This window comes from Echeneis naucrates, chromosome 17 (assembly GCF_900963305.1).
Source record: "Echeneis naucrates chromosome 17, fEcheNa1.1, whole genome shotgun sequence".
NCBI classification, from domain to species: domain Eukaryota; kingdom Metazoa; phylum Chordata; class Actinopteri; order Carangiformes; family Echeneidae; genus Echeneis; species Echeneis naucrates.
This window is the reverse complement of record NC_042527.1, coordinates 8530629-8552895: the sequence shown is the minus strand read 5'-3', so window position 1 is coordinate 8552895 and position 22267 is coordinate 8530629. Positions and strand designations below refer to the sequence as shown.

The window sequence follows — 22267 nt, the reverse complement described above, 5'->3', positions numbered from 1 at the left end:
CGAAGCTAACAGGAGAGCATTTGAGTCTCAGACTCAGGACCTGCAGCAGCAGCAGAAACAGCAGATCCCACAATTACGAGCGCAGCAACAGCTCCTGGTGGGGAGCAGCTTGCCTATCAACTACTGCGCCAGCGGCTCAGGAGAGCTATGTAGGACTCGCCAGGCTACTCTGCTGCAACAGCCAGAGCAGCAGCAGCAGCAGCAGCAGCGGCAGCAGCAGCAAGGCGCACTGGGGCTCTGTCCCCAGCGTCCGCAGCACTGTGAACAAGACCGCAATAAGTCTGGGAGGACCGCCGCGCAGGGCGACCAGGTGCAGCTACTAACCCGCGACTCCCGCGAAACCCCCCCGGCAACGCAGCAGGCGTCCGCGGGGAACTCATCTGCGACCGGCAGCAATAGCAGCAAAGACAGCCCCAACTACGGCTCCAGCTATCACCTGTGGCCGGAGAGTCCGCATAAAGGAGAGGAGAGGATACGCATCGACCTCCATAAGGTAGCCTGGATTTTTTTCCCCTTCCCATTTTCTCATGCGACATCGCAGCTAATTTGCCCTCCGATCACAAAAACAAAGTGGTCTAAAGGTTGTCTTTTTTTTATTCAATGACCACGCCTGTCATATGATTTGGATAAAACACATTTGTCTGTGTGCGCGCTGTGTGCGCGCTCGGCATGTCTTTGTGTGTAGCCTATGTGAAGGTGGGGTGTTGGAGTCGTCATTCAATGTTAGGCAGCTTTCCCCCTTAAAAAAAAAAAAGCCCCCTATGCACCTGCCGGGCATCTCACTCCGGAATATTTCCCATGTAACCTGCTGCTTTCATTTGGTCACACGAGCAGGCGAGTGCACGCACGAAAAACGCCATCGCGGCGGCGCACACACACACACACACACACACACACACACACACACACACACACACAAATGCGCGCTCGAACACACACCTGTTCCGTGTTGCGGCGTTGTTTTGGGTCGCTCACTGAAAATATTCAAATGACGCTCCGCGGCCGCTGAATCAGAAACAAAGCGCCTGTTGTCTCCACAGAACAGAGGCTGGTCGGAGCGGGGGAATTTTAATAGTTTGGTTTTCAGACACCGTTTCTGACATAATGGTTATAGCTTTATATCATTAGGCCTGTAGTTGTCGGGGAGAGCAGCTGCTGCCTGCTGTTTAACACTCTCCCAAACTCACTTTCTACAGTAGCATGTGCTGTATGATCTGCACAACTGTCCAACACTCCTGTAAACGTTTTTTTTAATAATTCCAACAACAGCATTGGCACAATGACAGTTTGCAGCAATAATGAAAAAACGATATAAACTATAAAGGGCTCTTTACGTCTCATCCAACATGCTAGAACAAGATAATCCATAGGATAAGTGAGCTGACTGGGCAGACAGAGAAAATGACTGCATACATGGGAGCATGCTGGGGATCTGCTGTGGAGCAAAGGTTGTTAAACAAGATAAAATATTTCTGCAGAAAACGAAAGCATAGGTTTATTTAAAACTGGTTACAAGGGGAAAGTGTATGTATGTTTGAAAGGAAAAAGGAAAGAGACACAAAGAAGAAAAGGTTGTTCTGAGGGAACATTTAAATAAGTTTCATCCAACTGATGTAAAATCTATTTTCTGATTATTTAAAGATGTGGATTTACTGGCGGTGTTAATGTTACTGATCTTGGAAAGTAGTTTTCATCATCATTTGTATATTTGCTCAATATCGAGTTGATAAATGAGTGAGTTAAACGGTTTTTCTTTCTGCTCAGAGGAAAGGCAAACCGGTTAAAGATATAAAAAAAGTGAGTTGTTGCAAATCATTTTTGTCGGCTGACAAAAGGATGGGATAAATCATCTCCCGTCAGGAGTTAGCCCCTTCACTGCTAATTTTTGATCATACAGGCGTTCACATTGTTTGAGACATTGTTTTGTTTTGTTGTTTGTTTTTTTTTTTTCCTTAAAGCTTTACCTGATTACCTGATCCCTTGTTTAGTGCCCAACGTTCTTTTTGTTTTCCCTGTCCTGGCATTTACTCAAGGTGAAGTTTTTCTATCACAGGGAAGGAGAGAGGAAAGAACAGCAGGCACTGATGAGGGTGCAGCATTTAAATAAAAGCACCAGACTTCTCTTTAAAATGCTGGTGCTGTTTTCAGGGGCTGAGCTGGCACCCGTAGTAAGGGGTGGTACATCTAGCCACCTTGACATGACTGTTCTGAACTTGGCTCGATTTTGGAGCATCAGCAGAACAAAACAGCCTGACTGAATGATTGAGGGGAAAGTAAACTTTTTTTTTTTTTGCTTTTGTTTTGCTTTTGTTGTTGCTGTCATTAAGTTTCCATTAATATGAAAATGGGTTGTAATATAAAATATGAACATTACAAGGTGTATTTGTGAGGCGGTCGTCATACAGAAATCCACGGCATGACTATCAGAAATACGAAACTGAAAAACTGACACTTAGTTTCCTGATAGATTACCAAAAGATAGCACTGTAACACATGTTATGTGGGTGTGTGGTAAGTACAGTTGTTCCACTGTAAACCAAAGTAGTAGTTTGTAGTGGGACTGTACACAGCTATTTATTACACAAGTATGATATTATCCCATTTCAGTCATGAAACAGTAAATCTGAGGGAAAAAAATCTTAGAAGTGCTCCCATGACATACTCTGCCTAAGTATCAAACCTTTTCCATTTGCTCAGATCCAACCATGCAAAAGTCTTTTGATACAGCTAGACATACTTATCTGTTTGCGGATATTTGCGGGATCGTGGTTACATCTTATTGGCACAGCCTTAATGAGACAGCCCCAACCCCGACTTCCATTTGAAATCCCTTAAACAAAACACTTGTGACACAACGGCTTGATAAAGTGGATACAATTACAGTATCCCACAGCACAGCCTGAAACTCTATAGCTAGCCCACTGGACTGGAGGCAGGTTGTACGATATTGTGTCCTGCCTCAATAACACTGTGCTTTGAAAGGTGCATTGCTGCTTCTATTGTGATAGGCTGTGTAAGTACTATAATGTCTGCCACTTACTGCTTTGGTGATATCCCCTGCAAGGTCACTGTAGTACATAAACACTGGTGGATTTGCTCAGGTTTGACAAGGCAGAGTTTTAAGGATACACAGACGTTGTCCCCCCCCCCCACCCAAAAAAAACAAGCTATGATTGGCCACCTATGTTTGTCAGATTTCATTCAGTCCAAGGAATGAACTAAAAAGGATCCAATGAGGGTGAGTGAAATACTTGGAAACACAAGAGATGTCCCAGAAATAGGAAGTGCTTTAATTTTCACATTTATGACTTCATATTTTTTAGAATTATGTTAATGTGACTTTTGTCGCTTGTTTGTGGAAACCCAAAACTGGTGAATTATTCCACAAGATAAAAACTACAATAAACAGTTCAATTATTATTTATGAATATGTTGATTTGTCAGACAAATAAAGATTATTCAATTAATCAATTTGAAGATTATATTGCTTTTGAATAATTTTTGTAAGTAGGGTCAAGTCAACATTTTGAGATGGATCATTTGATTAATCCAACTATTCAAAACCAGAAAATTAAACATTTTAATTATATAGAATTACAGAGCAGATTCGGAACAATTATCAGGATAGTTGATGATGAAAGTCTTCAGATAATTAAAAGAATTATGATTGATTATTTTTGATCAATGTATTAATCATTATCTTTAAAAATGTCAGAAATGTAAAAATGTCTTTAATAATTTCACTAAGCTAAATAGATTTTTTTTTTTAAATATCTCTCTCCCATCAATTTTTCTGTCTCATCATACAAGACAAAGAAATTAACCATTTCAATTGAGAAGCTGCAATTGGGTTAGTGTTAGCGTTGGGTTTGGTATTTTGCTTGGTTTTCAATGATTAATGGGTTTTTGGTCATTCAAAAAGTGTGTGCTTTATGGCAAGTATTTGATAGTTATAACAACAACCAAGTATTTTGTTGCCAATTCAAATGGAATCAATCAGATTGAGGCTTAAAAGCAATAAGAAAAATATTCACAGCCTGGTTCCACGGCTTCCTCCTGCTGCCACATCCCATGTTTGCTGGGTGCACTGGGCCTCTAAGCTGCTCTCCTGCAGCTCTAACTGTGTGTGTGTGTGTCAGACAAGTGCCAGCCTACCTTCCTGGAGAACATAAGGTTGTATGTGTCATTGCAGAATGGATGGCTCGAAAAAGGAGGAAAGCTATTACAGAAAAGCCTTTTGTGCTGCTCCTGCCAAAGTGCAGTCCAACACGCGTATAATCACCCTATATGATCTAGTAAAGGTCAACACAGTATATATCAAAGTGGCACTTGCAACCAACTTAGTGTCTCTTTGATGCTGTCTGTAGGATGTTTAGTGCTGGTTATGTTTAAAAGCTTTGAAGAATAGATTGTGACTGAAATTTGTCCCTCCAGGAAAAGGAACAGTAGCTTCAGCAATGGGCCAATCAAACAGATCTTCTGCCTTTTTCCAAACAGTTTGGAATATTTGTATAATATAATAATATCATCCTGTTTTCCCATTCAAGTGTTCGGTGTTTGCCTTTAATTAAGACAGAGACTATTTGTTCTAAGTGAAAAGAACCAGAGTACTTGAGAATACTTTCTGCTCCCCCACCCCTTTCAGTAATTGGGCTGCTGACTCTTTAAAAAGTAGCTGTGTGTTTGTGTTGGCTCTGAGGTAACACTGGATGCTGGAGCTGGAACAATTGATGCCGACAGATCTGCTTACTGCGTTATGATTTAGGAGACAGGCCCATGCCAGGAGAAACATTATGTTGATGTAAACTCTCTCTATCGGTCATCTCTGCGCTGTTGGTACAGGGACTCCGTTTGTTTTCCCCTCATTAGGCGCCCGTGTTTCCACCGCCTTGTGCTTTTGAGTCCGTGAAGGGCAGCCAACACCTTGAAAGCAAACACACACCCCGCTGAACAATTAAATGTCAGACAAGGGGCAGATCCTAGTTCACAACCTCTGCATATGACGGAGGAGCGGCGCTGCTGCAGATCTCTGATAACACGCACAATTGTATGAAGAGGGCTGGCCGCAGGCTGCGGAGCTGGGAGCCTGTTAGATTTGGCTGCAGCTGGAAACACAGGCAGTAAGTATGAACATGAGGCTCTTAGAAAAATTGATTGCTGTTTTCCTTATTTTTCTTTTCTTTTTTTTTTTTTTTGTTATCTGCTGTGTTAAAGCGCACGGTTGCGCTGCTGCTCTGAAATAGATTTGTGTTACCGTGTGTGTTGCTATGGAGAGATCAGCCTGCTATTGTGTATCTGTCTCTCTCGGGGGTATTGAGTTTGGTCAAAGAATCATGTGCAGAACAAGATTATCGTTTGGATTTAACATTTATTTTACCCGTGTGTTTAACACACACACGTGCACACACACACACACACAGTGTAGGGCAGCCCACCCAAACAGTGATGTTATTGTAAGTGGTGTACGACTCCACTTAATATTCGCTTTGCGATTCATTTGAGTGAGCCTGCACAAGGAGAAGTGTATTGAATTACTTGCAGTCCAGTTGAACACAAAGAGTGTAAAGAAAGCGTGCTCCGGGCTGGGGGGGGGGTTTCTCAGTGGTTACTTACTCCACAGATACAGTCACAGCATGGCAGATGTTTTTGCTCTGCCAGCAGTCGATAAAATGTTTAACTTGACTGCTGAACCTCTGACGATGTCTCCTTTCTCTAATGTGTGTTGGAGGTTTGATATTTTTTTTATATATTATTATTATCATTATTCTGTAGCCCCCATCACAGCTCTTAGCTTAATAAATGACCACAGTTCATTTATATGGTAATCCCTGCGAGGTTCTCGCCAAGCGATGTCAGACATATAATACATCACCACAATGCATATGCCTTATGGCTAATTAAGTTATTGATCTGAGGCTGTTCCTGCATAAGGGCATGATCGCAACACAAAGAGATGAGAGTATGAGTAATGCAGCTCTAAGCAGATATTTGCCATTCATTAGAAAGAGATTCAGATATACAGTGACGGCTTCATACTGTATGAGTGAGAATATGCGTGCCTCTCTAGCTTCCTACCCTGTCAGTGCGTAAGCCCATTGAGTCATTGCAAAATTCCTGCTGGCTGTTTCCGAATGTTTGTTAAACACAGTGTTGGGTGGGAGAGCAGAGTGCATTAACAAGATGTGAGAGAGTTGTGATTTCATCATGCTTTGCTCACACAGTCGGCTGATGCTTCGCTCGCAGCCTGCCCTTGAAAATGTAAGTTTGGAGAGCTGCTCCTGCCATTGCGAAATTTCATACTGCTAGTGTTTGCTTTGTGTAAAAGTGTGTGTGTGTGTGTGTGTGTGTGTTTGTGCTTGTGCCACTGCTGCATGTCAATAAATGTGTGTGTATTCGATACCCGGCTCTGCCTGTGCTCTCTCGTTGGATACCCCCCCTTTCTCATCAGGTCTTTATCCCCTCAGGTCAGAGTTTGTCTTTTGATCCCCTGAGCTGCAGCACTGCTTCATTTACAGTGCATGATACACCATTCCCCTGTAAAACTCAATCAAAGGCTCTTCTGTCCACTGGCAAATATTTAGTGAAGAATAGGAAGTCTAGTTAAATCTACCTCTTGTCAAATCTACTCTGTCTTCAGCTGTTTATAGAAAATCTGAGGGTTTACTTATTTATTTTTTTTTACACTTTCGTAGCAACAAAAATGCCCTCTGAGTCATTAGCCAGCCTCTAATCTGGGGGCCTTTGTACATGTATGTCTACTATACAGGTTGTGTGTCTAATACATGCAAATTAGTCTGTGAGCAATTATGCTACCAGTCATAGTGGCTCTTTTCCAACACATGCTTAACATATCGGAACCGAAAACGAGTTCAATGAAGCTGTTTTCTTTCAGCGTTCTTAGTCCCCTCCCCCGTTACCTCAAATCACCTAGCTGGAGAATATGAAACAGTTTTCATGGATAACACAATTGCTGGTCTTCTGAGATTGACTGGAGGCGTTGTAAGATGCACAAAAACATCTGCTCCATGGGGTATTTTTCTGGTATTTATGTGTATGTGCTGCCATATTCGTTTTGTGTGTCTGTGCACATTCACATGATCTGTTATTTCTTATGTGCAAACACACAGTAACTGGGAGCAGAGCATCGGCATATCATTATCATGGAGAAGCTGCAGTCTTGCCTACAGAAGGTGATGGCCACATTTACTCTATGACAGCTTGTCGTCTGGTTTAAGAGCCTCCTCTTCAGGAGTCCCACATTGTGTCACTGCAGAGTTTTCATCTCCAACAATTTCCTGCTTTTGAGCCACAGCATCTGGTCTCTGTGCTTAATTATGCATCGGCAGTCATGTTTACAAAGAGGGCAAACTGTGTCGTACGTATTAATGAGAGTGCACGTTTTATTCAGCACTGTTTTGAGAAGCGAGTGGATGAAAGCAAAGGTTTTTATCACAGTGTATGAGCGCTACTTTTATTCTTTCGATTTAGTTCACAAGTGTTCACACAATGCTGACACACTGACACGAAAAAAGAGGAGTGCCCTGTTTTCCTTGCTGAGACCATCTCCTTGTCTTTTTCTCTGGTTTATGTTCTTGGTTTCTATGGCGTTTGGCTCTCTGTGTTGTAGTTCCTATACAGCTGTGCCAGCCAGCATCCATTATCAGCCTCCCTCGGACTGTTAACCCATTAATGGGCCACTGGCCTGCACTTCCCCTTTTGTCACTGCTATTTTCTCTTTAACCCTTTCACCAACAAAGCTGCCTTCCACCTCGTTCTCTCCTCTTTCTTTGAGGGTCCATTTTCAATCATCATTCATTTGCTCCTAGCCATCTATTTTCTCTCTCTTGCTCTCCCTCTTTTTTAATAGAATCAATTTACATTAAAGGGCCCTCGAGGCATTAGAAAACTGCTGCCCTTAATTTCATAACCAAAAAAAAAAAGAAAAAGAAAGAAAGATCACAGAGGAAACTAGCTGGAGGCTGTACAATGCCCAGAACTTTTATCATATAAGTTGTAATAAACTAGTATTAAAGTCAGATATTTGGCCAGTTACAGTACAGTGTGTGGCCTGGTTAAGGTTCACTTACTTGAAAACAAGCTGCAGTGCAGTAAAAATACAGTGTGTGTGTTACTTTATTTTTTTTATTTTTTATTTTTTTCAAGAAGCCTCTGCGGGTGAATATAAATGCACTTCTTTTACAACTGGCCACTGTTTCACTTGACCAGAGAAAAGAAGGGGGTTCAGAGCCAGATAAGAATATTCAAATAGCTCAAGTCCACAGAAGACGGCTGCACCAGTAAGAGCACCCTGGAGCCGGTGACATAAGGGACGTAAGAGCTCTCTGTTGGAGTGGAGGAGCAATGAAACCTGGTATCTTCTGATTTCATCTTGTTACTGTTTCAGTCATTTTCCCTTTGGAATGTCAAAGGCATACTGCTGACTCACGAGATTTCACCTCCTTTTTTTTAACAGGTAGGTCCTGTAAACATGAAAGACACAATACAAGGAATGCAACTGAAAGGTTTTCAGATTAAAAGTCCAAGTGTTTCTTTAGTTTCTTTACCACAAGAAAGTCCCCACAAGTGCAAACCAATATCTTAATATAATTATATATTCTCCTGAAGACATCGGTGAAATCAGAATGAAAATTCCTCTGCTTCCCCGCCTCTCTTTTTCTCTCTGTCTTGTATTCCAGTTTCTCCCGCTGGCTTGTGTCCTACCCTCGTCATAAATCTCAAGCAGGATGTTTCCAGGCAACTCTCCAGTCAATCTTTACTGAGTTTGTTGGCTGATCGATCTGTCCTGTGCTATAGGTTGTCCTGGCGTCTCTCTCCTTTATTGATGTTTTTGCCTTGGGAATAGACAGAAACTGCCTCGGCCTAAATTTACCAAGGGCTCGTTTTCAAATGACTTACAATCACCTAGCAATGAAAATATAAGTTGTCAGGTGGTGGCATTTATACATTGACGTTGTTGTTCTCCCAGTAGTGGATGCAGACTTGATTGCAGGTTAAGACTGTGGCATTGTGGCGTGGGTTATGGAGCACTTAAGGGTGATAATCTTTGTGACGGATATATGGCCGCTGTGGTCCTGCTGGGATGTCAAATAGCCGCCAGGGGAGCAGTCACCTAATGAAGATGGTTTAGTCTTCAGAGTCCCATGGACTAAACTATATTTCAAGCTTTGGTGGTTGCGTGTGTGTGTGTGTGCGAAATGTTCTGAGTGTGTTTGTGTGCATCGTATATCTTTGGCCACATGCATTATTGGTCTTTTCATGGGTGATAAAAATGACACAAGTATGAGAGGCCATTTAGGTCATAATTCATATTTGTTCTGTACAGGCTCGTAATATTACATATTGTTACGCTGTACTTTCCTGTCCACACACTACTGTACCCTCTTTACGTGTGCAGTCACACATTATTTTCAAAGACATAAGTATACTCATCCCAGACACTACTGTAAAATATATAGCATAATAACTGATAATGGACAGTATGTGACGTTAATCTACACTAGCCACTGCAATCACACTTTATATGAACGTTTTTATAGGTTTTTGTCCTGAAACATATAATGCAACATAAACTGTCTTTTACACACACCATTATCATTTGTCACACAAACACTACACTACTATTGTGTTATATTACATACGGTAGTAATGTAGTCATTCACATGCACTGCTATTCTATTACTGTACTAGTCACTTGACAATGTGTCATGATTTCTGTTTTCAGCACATTGAACGACACAGTAAATATCTCCCCCAATCGTGCCATCTATTATTTTTCTATTGCAGAATATAGTGCAACGTTTTTACTCTGGACAAGCCGCAGGGAGAGGAGTAATGGGAGATGACTGGGGATATACTTCTCTAACATTAGTCATATATGTCTTTTTAAATGAGTTAAATTTACCCATAGCTTGCCATCCTTTTAGGTAAAACCATTTGTTTTGGGTTACAACCAATATGCCTGAAACTCTTTAAACTGTAGTCACACTTAGCGTGACATTTTCAACATATCTTGTAAGAGCCCACAATCTACTGTATGTACAGAATTCTTTTGTTTGTTCTTGAGCTTCTGCTCTCTGAGACACACTGCTCTAAAAGAATGTCCTCGGCTAAATGCATGTCAGAGGTGCACGAGAGAAGATGTCTTGCCTGAACCTCCTCTCTGAAGTTTGAGTTTGTGTGGGAATATGTCAAGTAGTGGGTCTGCCTCTTCACAAGGGGTTTATCAGCACAAATCTGGCATCATTCAAGCAATCAGCCGTAATGGGAGTTATGGAGGCGAATAGGGCAATACTGTTGATTAGCTAAAATAAAGAGGATGCTTTAGAGAGTTGATTAGTGCAACATTGGAATGCTCTTCTTGTACCATTTCCATGTACAATGTCAAACCTAGAGGATAAGGTTTTATGGAGGCATTCATGCATCAACATCAACACTGTGAATATCGCATCTGAATTTTTCAGTTGACATTGATATTGAACAGGTGATTATTTTCCATAATCCTTGTACATTTTCAAGTTCTGCTTTCTTCCGTTCTCCAACCAATTAAAGACATACTCCAATTTTTGTTGTGCAGATATTAAGAATACTCATTTTCTCATCTTGTCTTACTGTGTAAAAATACATGTAACAAAAAATCATATTACATAACAAGACCACAGTTGTTGTTGTTTTTATTTATGGGTCTGAAGTCTGACAACCCGATGGAAGAAAAACAGGAGGCACTGTTGACTGTCCAAGCAGACTTTATGGCAACAACATATAACAAGCAAGCAGCTTCTGTTGGCAGTATATCAGTGGATACAACGGCCACTTTATTACATTGATAGGGAAGAGATAAGAAAAACCTGCACCTTACACCTGCCTTTTTCATGTCTATTTAAATGTGTTTAACATGATACATTTTGATCACACTATTATGTATTGTACACACTAGAAATGGCTGATTCACACATCACCAAGGTCAAGGTTTAGTTTGTTAACCATCTTACCAGCATTGGCTCATCCTTTATGGCCCTGATCTACAAATCAAGTTTCTAACAACCCCCTCTTTTAATTTGCTGAAAATTAAAATTGTTTCTAATGAGACAGGGGTGTCCCACAGGGAAAGTAACTCCCCCTTCCGTTCTAACCCCAATCTCCCCAGGACCTAGTTTATACGACACACACTCACAGTAGCACACATGGAGTAACCTTGTTGGGTCCTAATTATAATAGCAATGTGTCTCGCTTGAACACAGTATGTTATTAGTCGTAACAATAACACATTCCCACAGGCATGTACCTGTGTCCTTTTCTCCACAGAGGGCTTGTTTTGTTTTTGGCTGCTTTTTTTTCTTATAAATCGCTAACTGCGGAATGAAAGAATAAACAAATAATTGTCTCTTTTACCAAATTGCCATCATTTTCCACAATGCTTGTGTAGCGAGTGAAAGTTCAGGCAATGATTCATAAACTGAATTTCTGCATCAGCACATTTTTGTGTTTGAGACTTAACATCCGTGATTGCTGTTGTAAAGACAACACTGCATTTTTATATTTTTATATTATTATTTCCTTATTTTGAAAAGAATCTTTTTTATAATCTTGTTTTAATCTCATTTCCACATAACAGTATGCCTGTTTTTTAAATCTCTGTTTATTGTTGTATATTTTTGCTGCTGTGTGAATGCACTAAAGCCAAACTAATTATGGACACAACATGTTTCAGATGATTCATAGTATAAGTGAATGCGATCTTTCAGTGGCGCCAGCACTAATCTTAACAGTAAGAGAATCTCCTCTTTTTTATTCTGTCAGTTAATTCCATTGTCCCATATTTTCTCTAGGCTAGTTCTTTGCTTCAGTAAAGGTTGTAGCATCCCTGAGGCGATTGTAGTGTTGAACTTGATTTTTATACATATATAATGTGCCCACAATTTGTTATGTGTAGATATCACTCTTTTTATTCTCTTTTTTAACATAGGGATTTAATTGGGGCCACTGATAACACAGCACAGATCTTCCACTTGCAACTACTCGTTCTCACTAAATGGTAGCTGATAGTGGTGATCTCCAAAGTTTTACTGGGAAGGTTACAAACAGATGTCTTACATTACAGATGATTCATTTACTCTAGATCGCAAGCATTCACACAAACTTTTGAAAACCATCCGTGACCATGCATGTAATCATTAATTCGAAAGTAAGACATTTTGACAATAATGGATGGTATTTGTATCATGTCTGTCCGATTTATAAATTTAAATGAGCGAGATGGTTAGTTACATAAATTTATATAAATACTACTGTGAACTGCATGGGTAAAAGTGCTTTAAGTCATAATATAATATCTCACGAATCTATTGTAAATGAACATATCCTTATAAATATACCCTTAATAAAACTGGACGCTCACACTTTCTGCTTTTGAGAACAAATCGTATTTTGATAAAGATGACATAAAAAAGCAATTGGTAGGATTATGGTATGCATTTCTGAATAGTTGATTCTATTACAAGATTCTTCATTAAAGGCACACAATTTATTTCCATCATCGCAGTGTGCAGATGGGGATTTTCCTCTATTAGTGTGGGGCTACAGCCTCTGGTTTTCCTCTGTCTTTACAATTGCTGGGTAATGATCCACATGCTGGTCAGGGACGGACGGAGGAGCCCTGATGCCTGCCAGCTTGTCAGAGAAATGTGACAGTGTCTAGGGTGCAGGGACAAACTGGAAAGTATAGCCTGCAGCTCTCAATCATTCCCGGGGCTGGCAGAGACACCCACAGGGAGCTTTCTTCCCTCTTCTTTCATTTGTCGCTTTCTTTTTCACCCCTTCTATTGTTTGTGTTCCCTCAATTTTTAGATCTCTGCCTTATTTTGCTGCTTTTGCCTCTTCTTTTTTCCTCTCTTGTGATCTTCCTTTTTTGTCAGCCTTGTCAGCATCTGTCCACCGTTCTCAGATTTTACACATACACGTGGATCCTCTAGAGCAATTCCTCCTTGCGCTTGTTTTGTTGTTGTACACTGTCTGCATCAGTGTCCAACCTAATCCAATGCCTGGCTGAGGCTCAGCTTGTTCAACTATCACACATATGCACACAACGTCCCACCCACCTACACACCACACACCACACACACCACATTATTAAACAGACGGGCATCCACATGCTCAAACTCACAAACAGACACACAGAATTGAACGCATTTGGTTTATAAGGCACAATTCCATTTTTAGGATTTATAAGCCCTCACAACTGCAGCACAGTGGCCCCATACAAGACTGAAGAATGAGGATTTTCTATTAGATTTGGGCTGACTGCAGAGAAAGACAGAAAGAGAAAAAGAAGAGTGAGACAGTAAGTTGCCTTCATTTAAACTGTTCTGCACTGGGGCTTTTTCAATTTGATTATGGGGCTCCATTTCATAGAGTCACGATGCAGCGTACCATTTGGAATGAAAGTGAGCTGTTGGTTGACTGGTTGGGCAACCTTCCTGTGTCTACTCTGCAGGGGCATCACAGGACAACAAGGGCAATGCTGGTCTGCTGTGCCCTTGCACTGTTGAGTCAGGTTGGAGGAGAAATGGGAAAAGAGAGGGGAGCGTGGCTGACTAAATCGGTGAGAATATAGAAGTGACTGAGTGGCTTCAGGTTTGGATCAGGATGTGAGGAGTCCTCATTCTTACGGAGGAAAAAGGTGTTTGTCCTTCCGTATTCTGACAGTTGTTTTTTTTGTTGTTGTTGTTGTTGTTGTTGTTATTAGATAATCCACCGAATCCTTCGTTAATGTGTTGAAATGCCAAAAGGTGCATCCACACAAACTGACTGATGGAACATTTGCTCATATTTGGGTCAGTCGTGACCTGGTTCAGTGACGAATGATCACCATAAACAGGTAACTAAAGCTGAGCTGTAACAACAGCTCAGCTCACCCACAGTTTCCTCATCAGTCCTATTCATTTACCTTATTGGAGGAACACTTCCCAGTGTGTTCTCCTTTTACATCTCCGGCTCATACTTTGTCCTTTGTCACAACATGGCTATATTATGCTGATTTATCACCATGTAATTAGTGATTGGAAACCACATTTGGGTTCTACATTGTATGCCTTTTTCAGCCACTGGTTACAAACATTCTGGCCTCTTTGTTTGATTACAAACTGGACAAATGTCCAGTTAGAACTCATACAATGTATGTTTTTATGTCAGGTGGTCGTCCCTGTTACGCTTTGCCTTTGCCTAATGTTGGTAGTCTGGTCTTTGAGCAGTGTACTGCACCCCAAACGGCATCTGGTGACTGTGTGTGACAAGAAAACAACAGTAAAAAATACACTCCTATAAATGCAAAGATAATATAACCAATGTTTTTTTTTTTAATAAATATTCACAACCTTTGTTTGAGGGAGCTGTTGGATTGTTTCCCAGATATTATAGTTCAGGATCCATATTTGCATATCAAGCATCTCAGAACCACTCTGAAAGTTTGACTGAGGCTAAAAATACATCACAGTTATTTACTTCCTACACAAAAGGAGGATTTTCTCTTTTGAGAATGAATGACATCATGTTGTTACAGTCAGCGCTGCTGACAGCAGTTCCAGTGTGAATCTTGATGCAGGAAGAAAGCACCGGAAAAGACTTCAAAAACATTTACCAAAATGTATCAAAGTAGCCTATAAAAATAAACAACGCACTTGACTTCAATTGAACAATATTTCTACACTTTGCAATAATATGTTTTTCTGCCTGTGCACGAGTGCTTAAGTTGATTTTTTTTTTTTTTTTTAATACTGAGTTAGGCTTGTGATATTTCTGTTTTTTCTTGCTGCTAAGAAAAGCTGTATTTTAGAGTGAAATATGAAGTGACTTATTCTCATAGTTACATTTGTTTTCTTTCTTATTGAGTTGGAAGGGTGCTATTATTTTAATTTGCTGAACTGCGACTAAAATGTAAATATTCAGCACTGTTCTATTTTTACCCTCCTACAAAGAACATCATCTTGACCACAATTGGGATATTAATATCTTTTTCTATAGTATTTCCCATCATTCAAACCAAAAGTTCACTCACTGCAGTCTTCAAAAGTGTCCTAATGGCACAGATTAAAAAGCAATTTAATACAGAAAAGGGGATTAGAAACACTAAGGGCTGCACTAATCCTTAACCTTTAGTCCTGTTCTCATGGAGCCACAGTGTGCGCAAGACGATAGCATCACAAGACTGGAGTTAGTAAATTTCCATTAGGGCCGCCCTTCTTTATTCCCATCAGCACATTTAAAGGCATTAGGCGTGCTTTGTCAAGGCGAATAAAAAGGGCCAATGGCGCTATCACAGGCCCCCAACTTGTTTCGGAAAAAGCACTGTTCCATGTGAAGTTTTCATAAGCCATTATGATAATCTAACTGAGTCTTGGGAAGGCAGTGGATAGACAGGCTGATAGGTGCCTCTGAGGCGACTGCTCTACGGCCTCTGCATGGATAGAAGATCCATCTAACAGGGTCAGAAACTGTCCCCTGTCTGCCAAGGAGAGCAGAATGCCATGACATCAGGCTGAAAAACGATTGTGCAGTTTCATGTATTCTCTCCCATATTATTCAAAATTGGAAATTATATTTAGAATGCACAGTTCATTCACTGACCATACTATTGCCAAGACGTCTCCTCCAACATCAGCCCTAAATCAGCCCTTACTCTAAAAAAGATGCACGTACAGTATACAGTTCCCATTTGCTTTTCTTCCTAAAATAGTTGGGATCTCACATTTAGTCTCAGTGACATGCCTGAGTTGAGAGACTCCATATTTTCCTCGTTTCTGCTCTTGTTTGGGAAGATTGTGGCTCATCTCTACTGGGTAAGAGCGTTTCTCTGACAGGAAACAGGGACATACCGAACATTAATCATTCATATCTAAATTTGTGCAACGCAAAGATTCAATTTTCTGCACTTTGTTGGATCCACTATTGGATATATGGTTTTATTTATACATCAAAGTCCATGTATTATTTATTCGTGTTTGACCCATCTAGTTTTGATAGAGCTTTCTTGAAGGAAAACTTTGCTCACATGAAATAACAACACAGGGTGACTTCTTGGCAGTTGCCGTTGTAACTGTACAACTGTGACTATAATATTTTGATATTATTTTTATTTACTGACACAGGTATAAATAATTCTTAACCCTTCGCTTCACTTAACCTCTTCACTTCTCTGTTACCAGCTCTCACAACAAGCTGTTGAGGAGAATGCGGGGTTTGGGACGTTTAGGCAAGAGTTGTCGATATTTTTGATTCATACTGTATGTTGGCCAAATGTCCTGCTGAGAACTAAATCTGTCTGCTTTCATAACCAAAAGTGTTTTGCAAGATCCTCCCCTCTCTTTGCCCTCTACAGAGATATAACTCCCACATCAATGCGCTATTTAAAGTCCACCTGTGTGTGTTTCTCTTCAGCCACCTGTCAGTTTTCAGACACCTGTTTTTTGTTGTGATGGTGTCGCATTTACTTCTATCTTCCCCGTTCGCAGGCCACCACCGAGCAGAAGAAGCTGAGCCATGCTGGATCCAAGCCCTCCCTCTCCGAGAGCAGCGGCCGACTCCCTCAGATAGCCATGAACACCTGCAAGTACAATGGTGGAGTGGTGAGACCACTAGTGGGCAGCCTGGCGTCCTCGCGCCGCAACCTTGCGGAGCTAGACTCGGAGACGCAGCCCTTGCAGACGCTGCACAGCTCCGGCCTGGAGGTGGTGGTGTCCAAGGGCAACGGCGGCGAAGACCCCAGCAAGGCATCCAACGAGAGCTTGGTCAGGGAGGGCAGCGGGCGCGGTGGAGGCAGGGCGCCGCAGAAGAAGAACAGGGACATTGGCTACAAGCTTGGCCACCGGAGGGCGTTATTTGAAAAGCGGAAGCGGCTCAGTGACTACGCACTCATTTTCGGGATGTTTGGGATCGTCGTCATGGTGACAGAGACGGAACTGTCATGGGGGGTTTACACTAAGGTAGGCTGTGAATGTGAGTGGAGCTTTGTGTGTTGTCATTGCCATTGTTCGTTTTTGAGTTGTGTGGGGTTGGCAGCTGTCAGATTTATGAAGAGCGATTATTAGTACAGACACTGACGTACATTATCTAACAAAGGTGTTGAATATTACCAAAACAAATAAAAAGACTGTCATGTGATCTGCATCATGACTAATAGTCTGAAAATTGGATTTGGTCTCGAAAGCTTTATCTTTTTGAAATATTCTCATCATTCATTTCTTGACAGTGGGCCTGATTTTGTTGGTGGATGAGAATTTTCATGATTGGTAACAGATTAGAGTTGCCCACAGGACACTTTTTCCCTTCTGGTACAGTCGTGGTCGTCGTTCCCTTCGCAGTCGGCGTTTGAAAATCACACCCAATCAAAAGAAAGACAGAGGGAAAGAGCTTTACAAGTACAGAGGAAGAGAAAATGAATAAAAGATTGGAATTAAGTTCTACATGTTTCGCTCTTGCTTTTAGTCGGAACAAGAACAAATGCACCTCTGTAGCAGGAACATCAGCAGGCAGCTTGTATTCATGGTCACAGTGACCAAGTCATCACCCCCTCACCTGAAGTTGTCCTTTAGTGTCAGTCAATCAGGTGTGCTGTGTCAGAGTATTTATGACAGAATATCATCCAGCTTCTACCACCGTAGTTCGCATACTGTTTGCTTTCAGGAGCTGACATTGCAGTGCACTGCAGCATATGACAGGCCACGCAACAGGCGCCTCTCAGCTTTTTAGCATCATAATCTGTATGTGGGTAGACTGAGCATTACTGAAGACTTATAGATGGTTTGTCACGTTCGACCATGCTAACTACACAATCTCTGTATTTCAGCCCAATTGATGAGGCTGCTTATTGCTAACATATTAGCAAACAGTTATCTGTTAACACAGCGTCAGTAATTGCTGACGCTAGTTCAGTTTATTTACCAAATCCAAGTATATAAACAGATTTGAATCTAAAATTGTTTTACCTTTTGATCTACATTTGAGGAATATAATTTGATTTTAAGATTGCTGTTTGCTAATGGCTGCAGGTCATAAAAACAAAATGTTGGGATAGTTGAAAGGGTTAGGGTTAGGTTGGGCACAAAATCATACTATTAGTTGATTTGTCTCTGAATTTATAAGTACAATTCGGCAGGCTATTTCTTTTGTGAGCAGAATTGTCTATGGGATGTATATATAGTTGCCCATTTTGCTGTCAAGGTTACAGTTTTGTTACTCAGGCTGCTGAAGCTGAAAAAGAGGCCATTTTCAAAACTGGTATTTTGACATGCAAAGTTTGAGTGCTATGCTAAAAAGCTTTTAATTCACAATCTAGACTGACAAAAATGTGCTGTCTGCTGACATCTCTGCTGACATAGGCTGTAGGGAGCCGTGAGTATTGATTTATATATACGAGCTGTGGGCTGAAACATGCAGAACCACTGGTGGATTTTTTTCTCCCAGTTTCCTATGACGCATATTTGAATTTTCAAATGTGTTTTTGATTGCACATTAGGGAGTGTGTGTCTGCACAATATAGGGAATCTTTGTGGTAATCTCTATGATGATTTATGGGGTTTTAAGAAAGTCAATAGGTTTGTCTGTGACTGCTACTGAGTGGGGTTCGGTCCATTCATCAAGTTAAGCTCAGCTGAAATGGAAACGACCTCCCATCTCTGAGCGGCACAGCGCCTTTTTCACATGAGGCTGGTACCATGTGCAGGGGATTGTCACGGCACACAGCTGACACACGAGGCTCTGACAAGGATTTCTGAGTCCTGAAGGAGAGAAATGCTTTAAGAGGTAGTGAGCACTGGGACTTAAAAATCCTTGAACTTCTGTCAGGTGGATTAATTGGTTTACTCAATGTTATTTCACCAGGGACTTCTCAAAACAATTTCAGACATTAGAATGTCTCGTGAACATGTAGCTGACCTGAGGGGCAAAGCAATCTAGTTGACAGCTAAAAATACTTTCTGTAATATGGACCAGAGAAAGACAAAGTAATGTTGTGCAGCTCTCTGTCATTGTTCTGACAATTATGAACAAGATCTGCATTTGCTTTTTTCCATTTGGTTGCTGGTGCTGTTATTATACTAACCATATGATCATTAGCCTGCTACAGAGCTGTTTTTCTTAAATCACGGTTGTTGAATTGATTTATCATTTTCCAATTTATTAAAGTTCTCATATCCTCGATCTGTGGTCCCCATGTACACACACAGACACACACACACAGGCTCTCTAATACCCACACCTGCAGCTGCATTGTTTAGTAACATTCTGACTGCACTGTTTTCATAGAAATGATCTCGTGTGTTGATCACTTTTGTGTGTGTCCTGTTGTGTGTATGCAGCTATCTATGATTTTGTGCGAATGCGCTTGTGTGTATTTATGTATGTATGTATCTGCTTATTTGAAAACACATAAGAGGAATTCAGCTTTCATTTGAATTCTACCTATTTTGTTGCAGTTTTTTGTTTCATCTTGTTGCAGTAACCAGGCAATATTACCATTTATTGAGGCAAACTAGTTCAGTTGACAATGACATTTTTCATTGTATATAATATTAGATTGTTCAGTGTAATAAAATGTGTTAATTATTTCAGTTTAATATGGCTCTGTCTAATTTGTCTTTTCTCTTCTTCTCCCACCATAGGAATCTTCATACTCATTTGCACTGAAATGCCTTATCAGCCTTTCCACTGTTATATTGCTTGGTCTTATAATAATGTACCATGCCCGGGAAATTCAGGTGAGTCTGCAATAAAAAAAAATGTACTCATTTTATTTATTATGCCGTCTGGGATCAGGTGATGATGATGATAAAAATAGTAAGAGGAAGAAGACCTCTGATATGGCAGCTGAGCCTCATCAAGGAACTATTATAAAAATAAATGTGTGCATATAATAATGCATTGATGATGATTAATGTTAACATGTGTTTGCAGATATATAAATAAACTTATTTGAATGAATGTGGCAACACTGTGACACGTTCAGGACATTTTGTAAAATGTTTGTTTAAAAACATACTTAAAATATGACTCCATAAAATTGGTCCAGTATCACAAACGTTTTTTCAGACCAGATTCATCATATTATTTTCTTAATACAGTACCTTTTCTTTCTTTTTTGTTCAAATTGTTTTCATATTATATGTCATGCTAAGTGTAATGTTGGATCTAAGTTGTGTAAAATTTATCCCTGTTAAATTTTAGAAAAGATAAACATTTTTGTTGCCAAATATTTGTCTGCAAAGTTAAAAATTAAGGGCTAATCATACATGAAGGAGGATACTAATAGAAGTTTTTGGTGTATGTTTGTTTGAATTCAGCTGTTTATGGTTGATAATGGTGCGGACGATTGGAGGATAGCCATGACGTATGAGCGGATCTTCTTCATTGTGCTGGAACTGCTGGTGTGTGCCATCCATCCCATCCCGGGCCAGTACGTGTTCACCTGGACAGCTCGGCTGGCCTTTACCTACACGCCATCGGTGGCTGATGCTGACGTGGACATCATCCTTTCCATCCCCATGTTCCTGAGACTCTACCTAATTGGCAGGGTCATGTTACTCCACAGCAAGCTCTTCACGGACGCTTCGTCTCGCAGCATTGGCGCCCTCAACAAGATAAACTTCAACACACGCTTTGTCATGAAGACGCTCATGACCATCTGTCCAGGAACTGTTCTGCTGGTGTTCAGTATATCCTCCTGGATCATTGCTGCATGGACTGTACGCGTCTGTGAGAGGTAAACACACGATTGTGAATAATGGCCAAATTATGAACGAATTTAAAAACAAAATGGTTGATGCACAATCACAAGTTGTGGAATTCGAGACACTTTTTTTCCTTCATTCTGGTCACTGTGTTGTCACACGCTTCTCAGTGTTACCTAGTCTTCTGTCTCTCATCTGCACTGGTCCACAGATGTGTGGAATCACCACGATAGGCTACATGTTAAAGCTGTACACGTGTGTACAGGAAAGCATACACAGATATGCCCACATACTTCTCCGCTGCCTAAATGTCTAAAAACACCCCGACATACGTTCCATTAGCTCAGCAAATGCTCCACGATTCCCCACTCCTTGTTTTATTGCTATTTTAGATTGCTTGTCCATAATTCATGAGTGTCAAATTGTTTGTTTGCTGAATGGTTTGTTTTGGTAATGCAGAGCAGCCCCCAGGATCCCCTAACTCATTTTACCCCCAAAACTGCACATGGGCTTCGTCTCAAGGGGGCAGCAGTGATTCTCTCTGAAAATGAAAGAGGCAGGAAAAAAATGAAAAGCTTTTTTTTTTCCCCTTTCTTGTTTTGCATTTGCATAGGGAACTGAGACGTTAATGCCAGCTTTGATGTTTTAAAGTCATTTTTGCATAGTTTGAGTGGAAGGGGGACTTCAGTAGGGTGGGTGGAGAATGGAAGATCTATAGCAGCCGTTCTTGTCAAGGCCAATATGATACTGTGAATGCGCTGCAGTGTAAAAGCTAAGCCTCAGCTCAGAGGAAGGCTTTGCTCTCAGGCTTTCAGCCGGGCCCTGACTACAGATGCTCAGTGTCCTCCTGCAGCTCGCCTCGCCTGCTTTTACAACGTGCCTTCCCTCCCTTCCTCTGCCTCGCCTCTTAACTTCCTCACTCCTGTGTTAACACCTGTCACTAACCATCCCCCCTTTGCACGGCCGACCCTGGTTCCTTTTGGACCTGTAGCCCCTCTAACTGTTGGCTGGTGGGTTTGAACTTTACTGGGGGAATCCATTCAGCTGATCTTTAAGACCATGTCCACTGGAGACAGGACAGTGAGGTGTAATAGACATCAAAGTTCAACCTTAACTTGATATTTCCTTCTGTTCAAAACAACACAATGGTCTGTTGAATGCAATTAGGTACGTCCCCTACAGTACAGCCCATGGCTATTGGTACTTACTTTCACTATCTGTGTTTATTATTCCCTGCTTTAGATGCTATCATTAGATAGCTTGAATGATCCAAAAATGAACAGGATTGCCATAGCTTGATCTGTAGTAGCACAGTGATCCTCTGAGATGGCACACATCCAGTCTGACAGCATGCTGGTGTCAATCTGTAAATCTGAGTTTAAATCGCTGATTAGGTGAGAACCACAGAATCTCCGGCAGAGACTCGGTCGATTGGTTTGCCCACATGTGTTCGCGCACTCTGTGACAAAACCTTCCCATGAGCAGTACATGCCATCAGCCTTTTGGTTTCAGTTTCAGAATAACAAGTGTGC

At 41.1% G+C, this 22267-nt stretch overlaps 1 protein-coding gene across 4 annotated transcripts in view; it reads left to right on the top strand.

Moving 5' to 3' along the window:
* kcnn1a (potassium intermediate/small conductance calcium-activated channel, subfamily N, member 1a) overlaps nt 1-22267 on the top strand; it is a 53024-nt gene that overhangs the window by 10215 nt on the left and 20542 nt on the right. For 2 of the 4 annotated variants that reach the window (XM_029525528.1, XM_029525529.1), the window contains 3 exons: nt 16524-16994; nt 19671-19766; nt 20349-20767. In XM_029525528.1, coding sequence (XP_029381388.1) covers nt 16608-16994; nt 19671-19766; nt 20349-20767 — 902 coding nt within the window. In that variant the 5' untranslated portion in view covers nt 16524-16607. Of the gene's footprint in view, nt 1-227; nt 494-5004; nt 5121-16523; nt 16995-19670; nt 19767-20348; nt 20768-22267 lie in introns of those variants that run through there. The other 2 variants (XM_029525530.1, XM_029525527.1) reach the window with 2 other exon arrangements.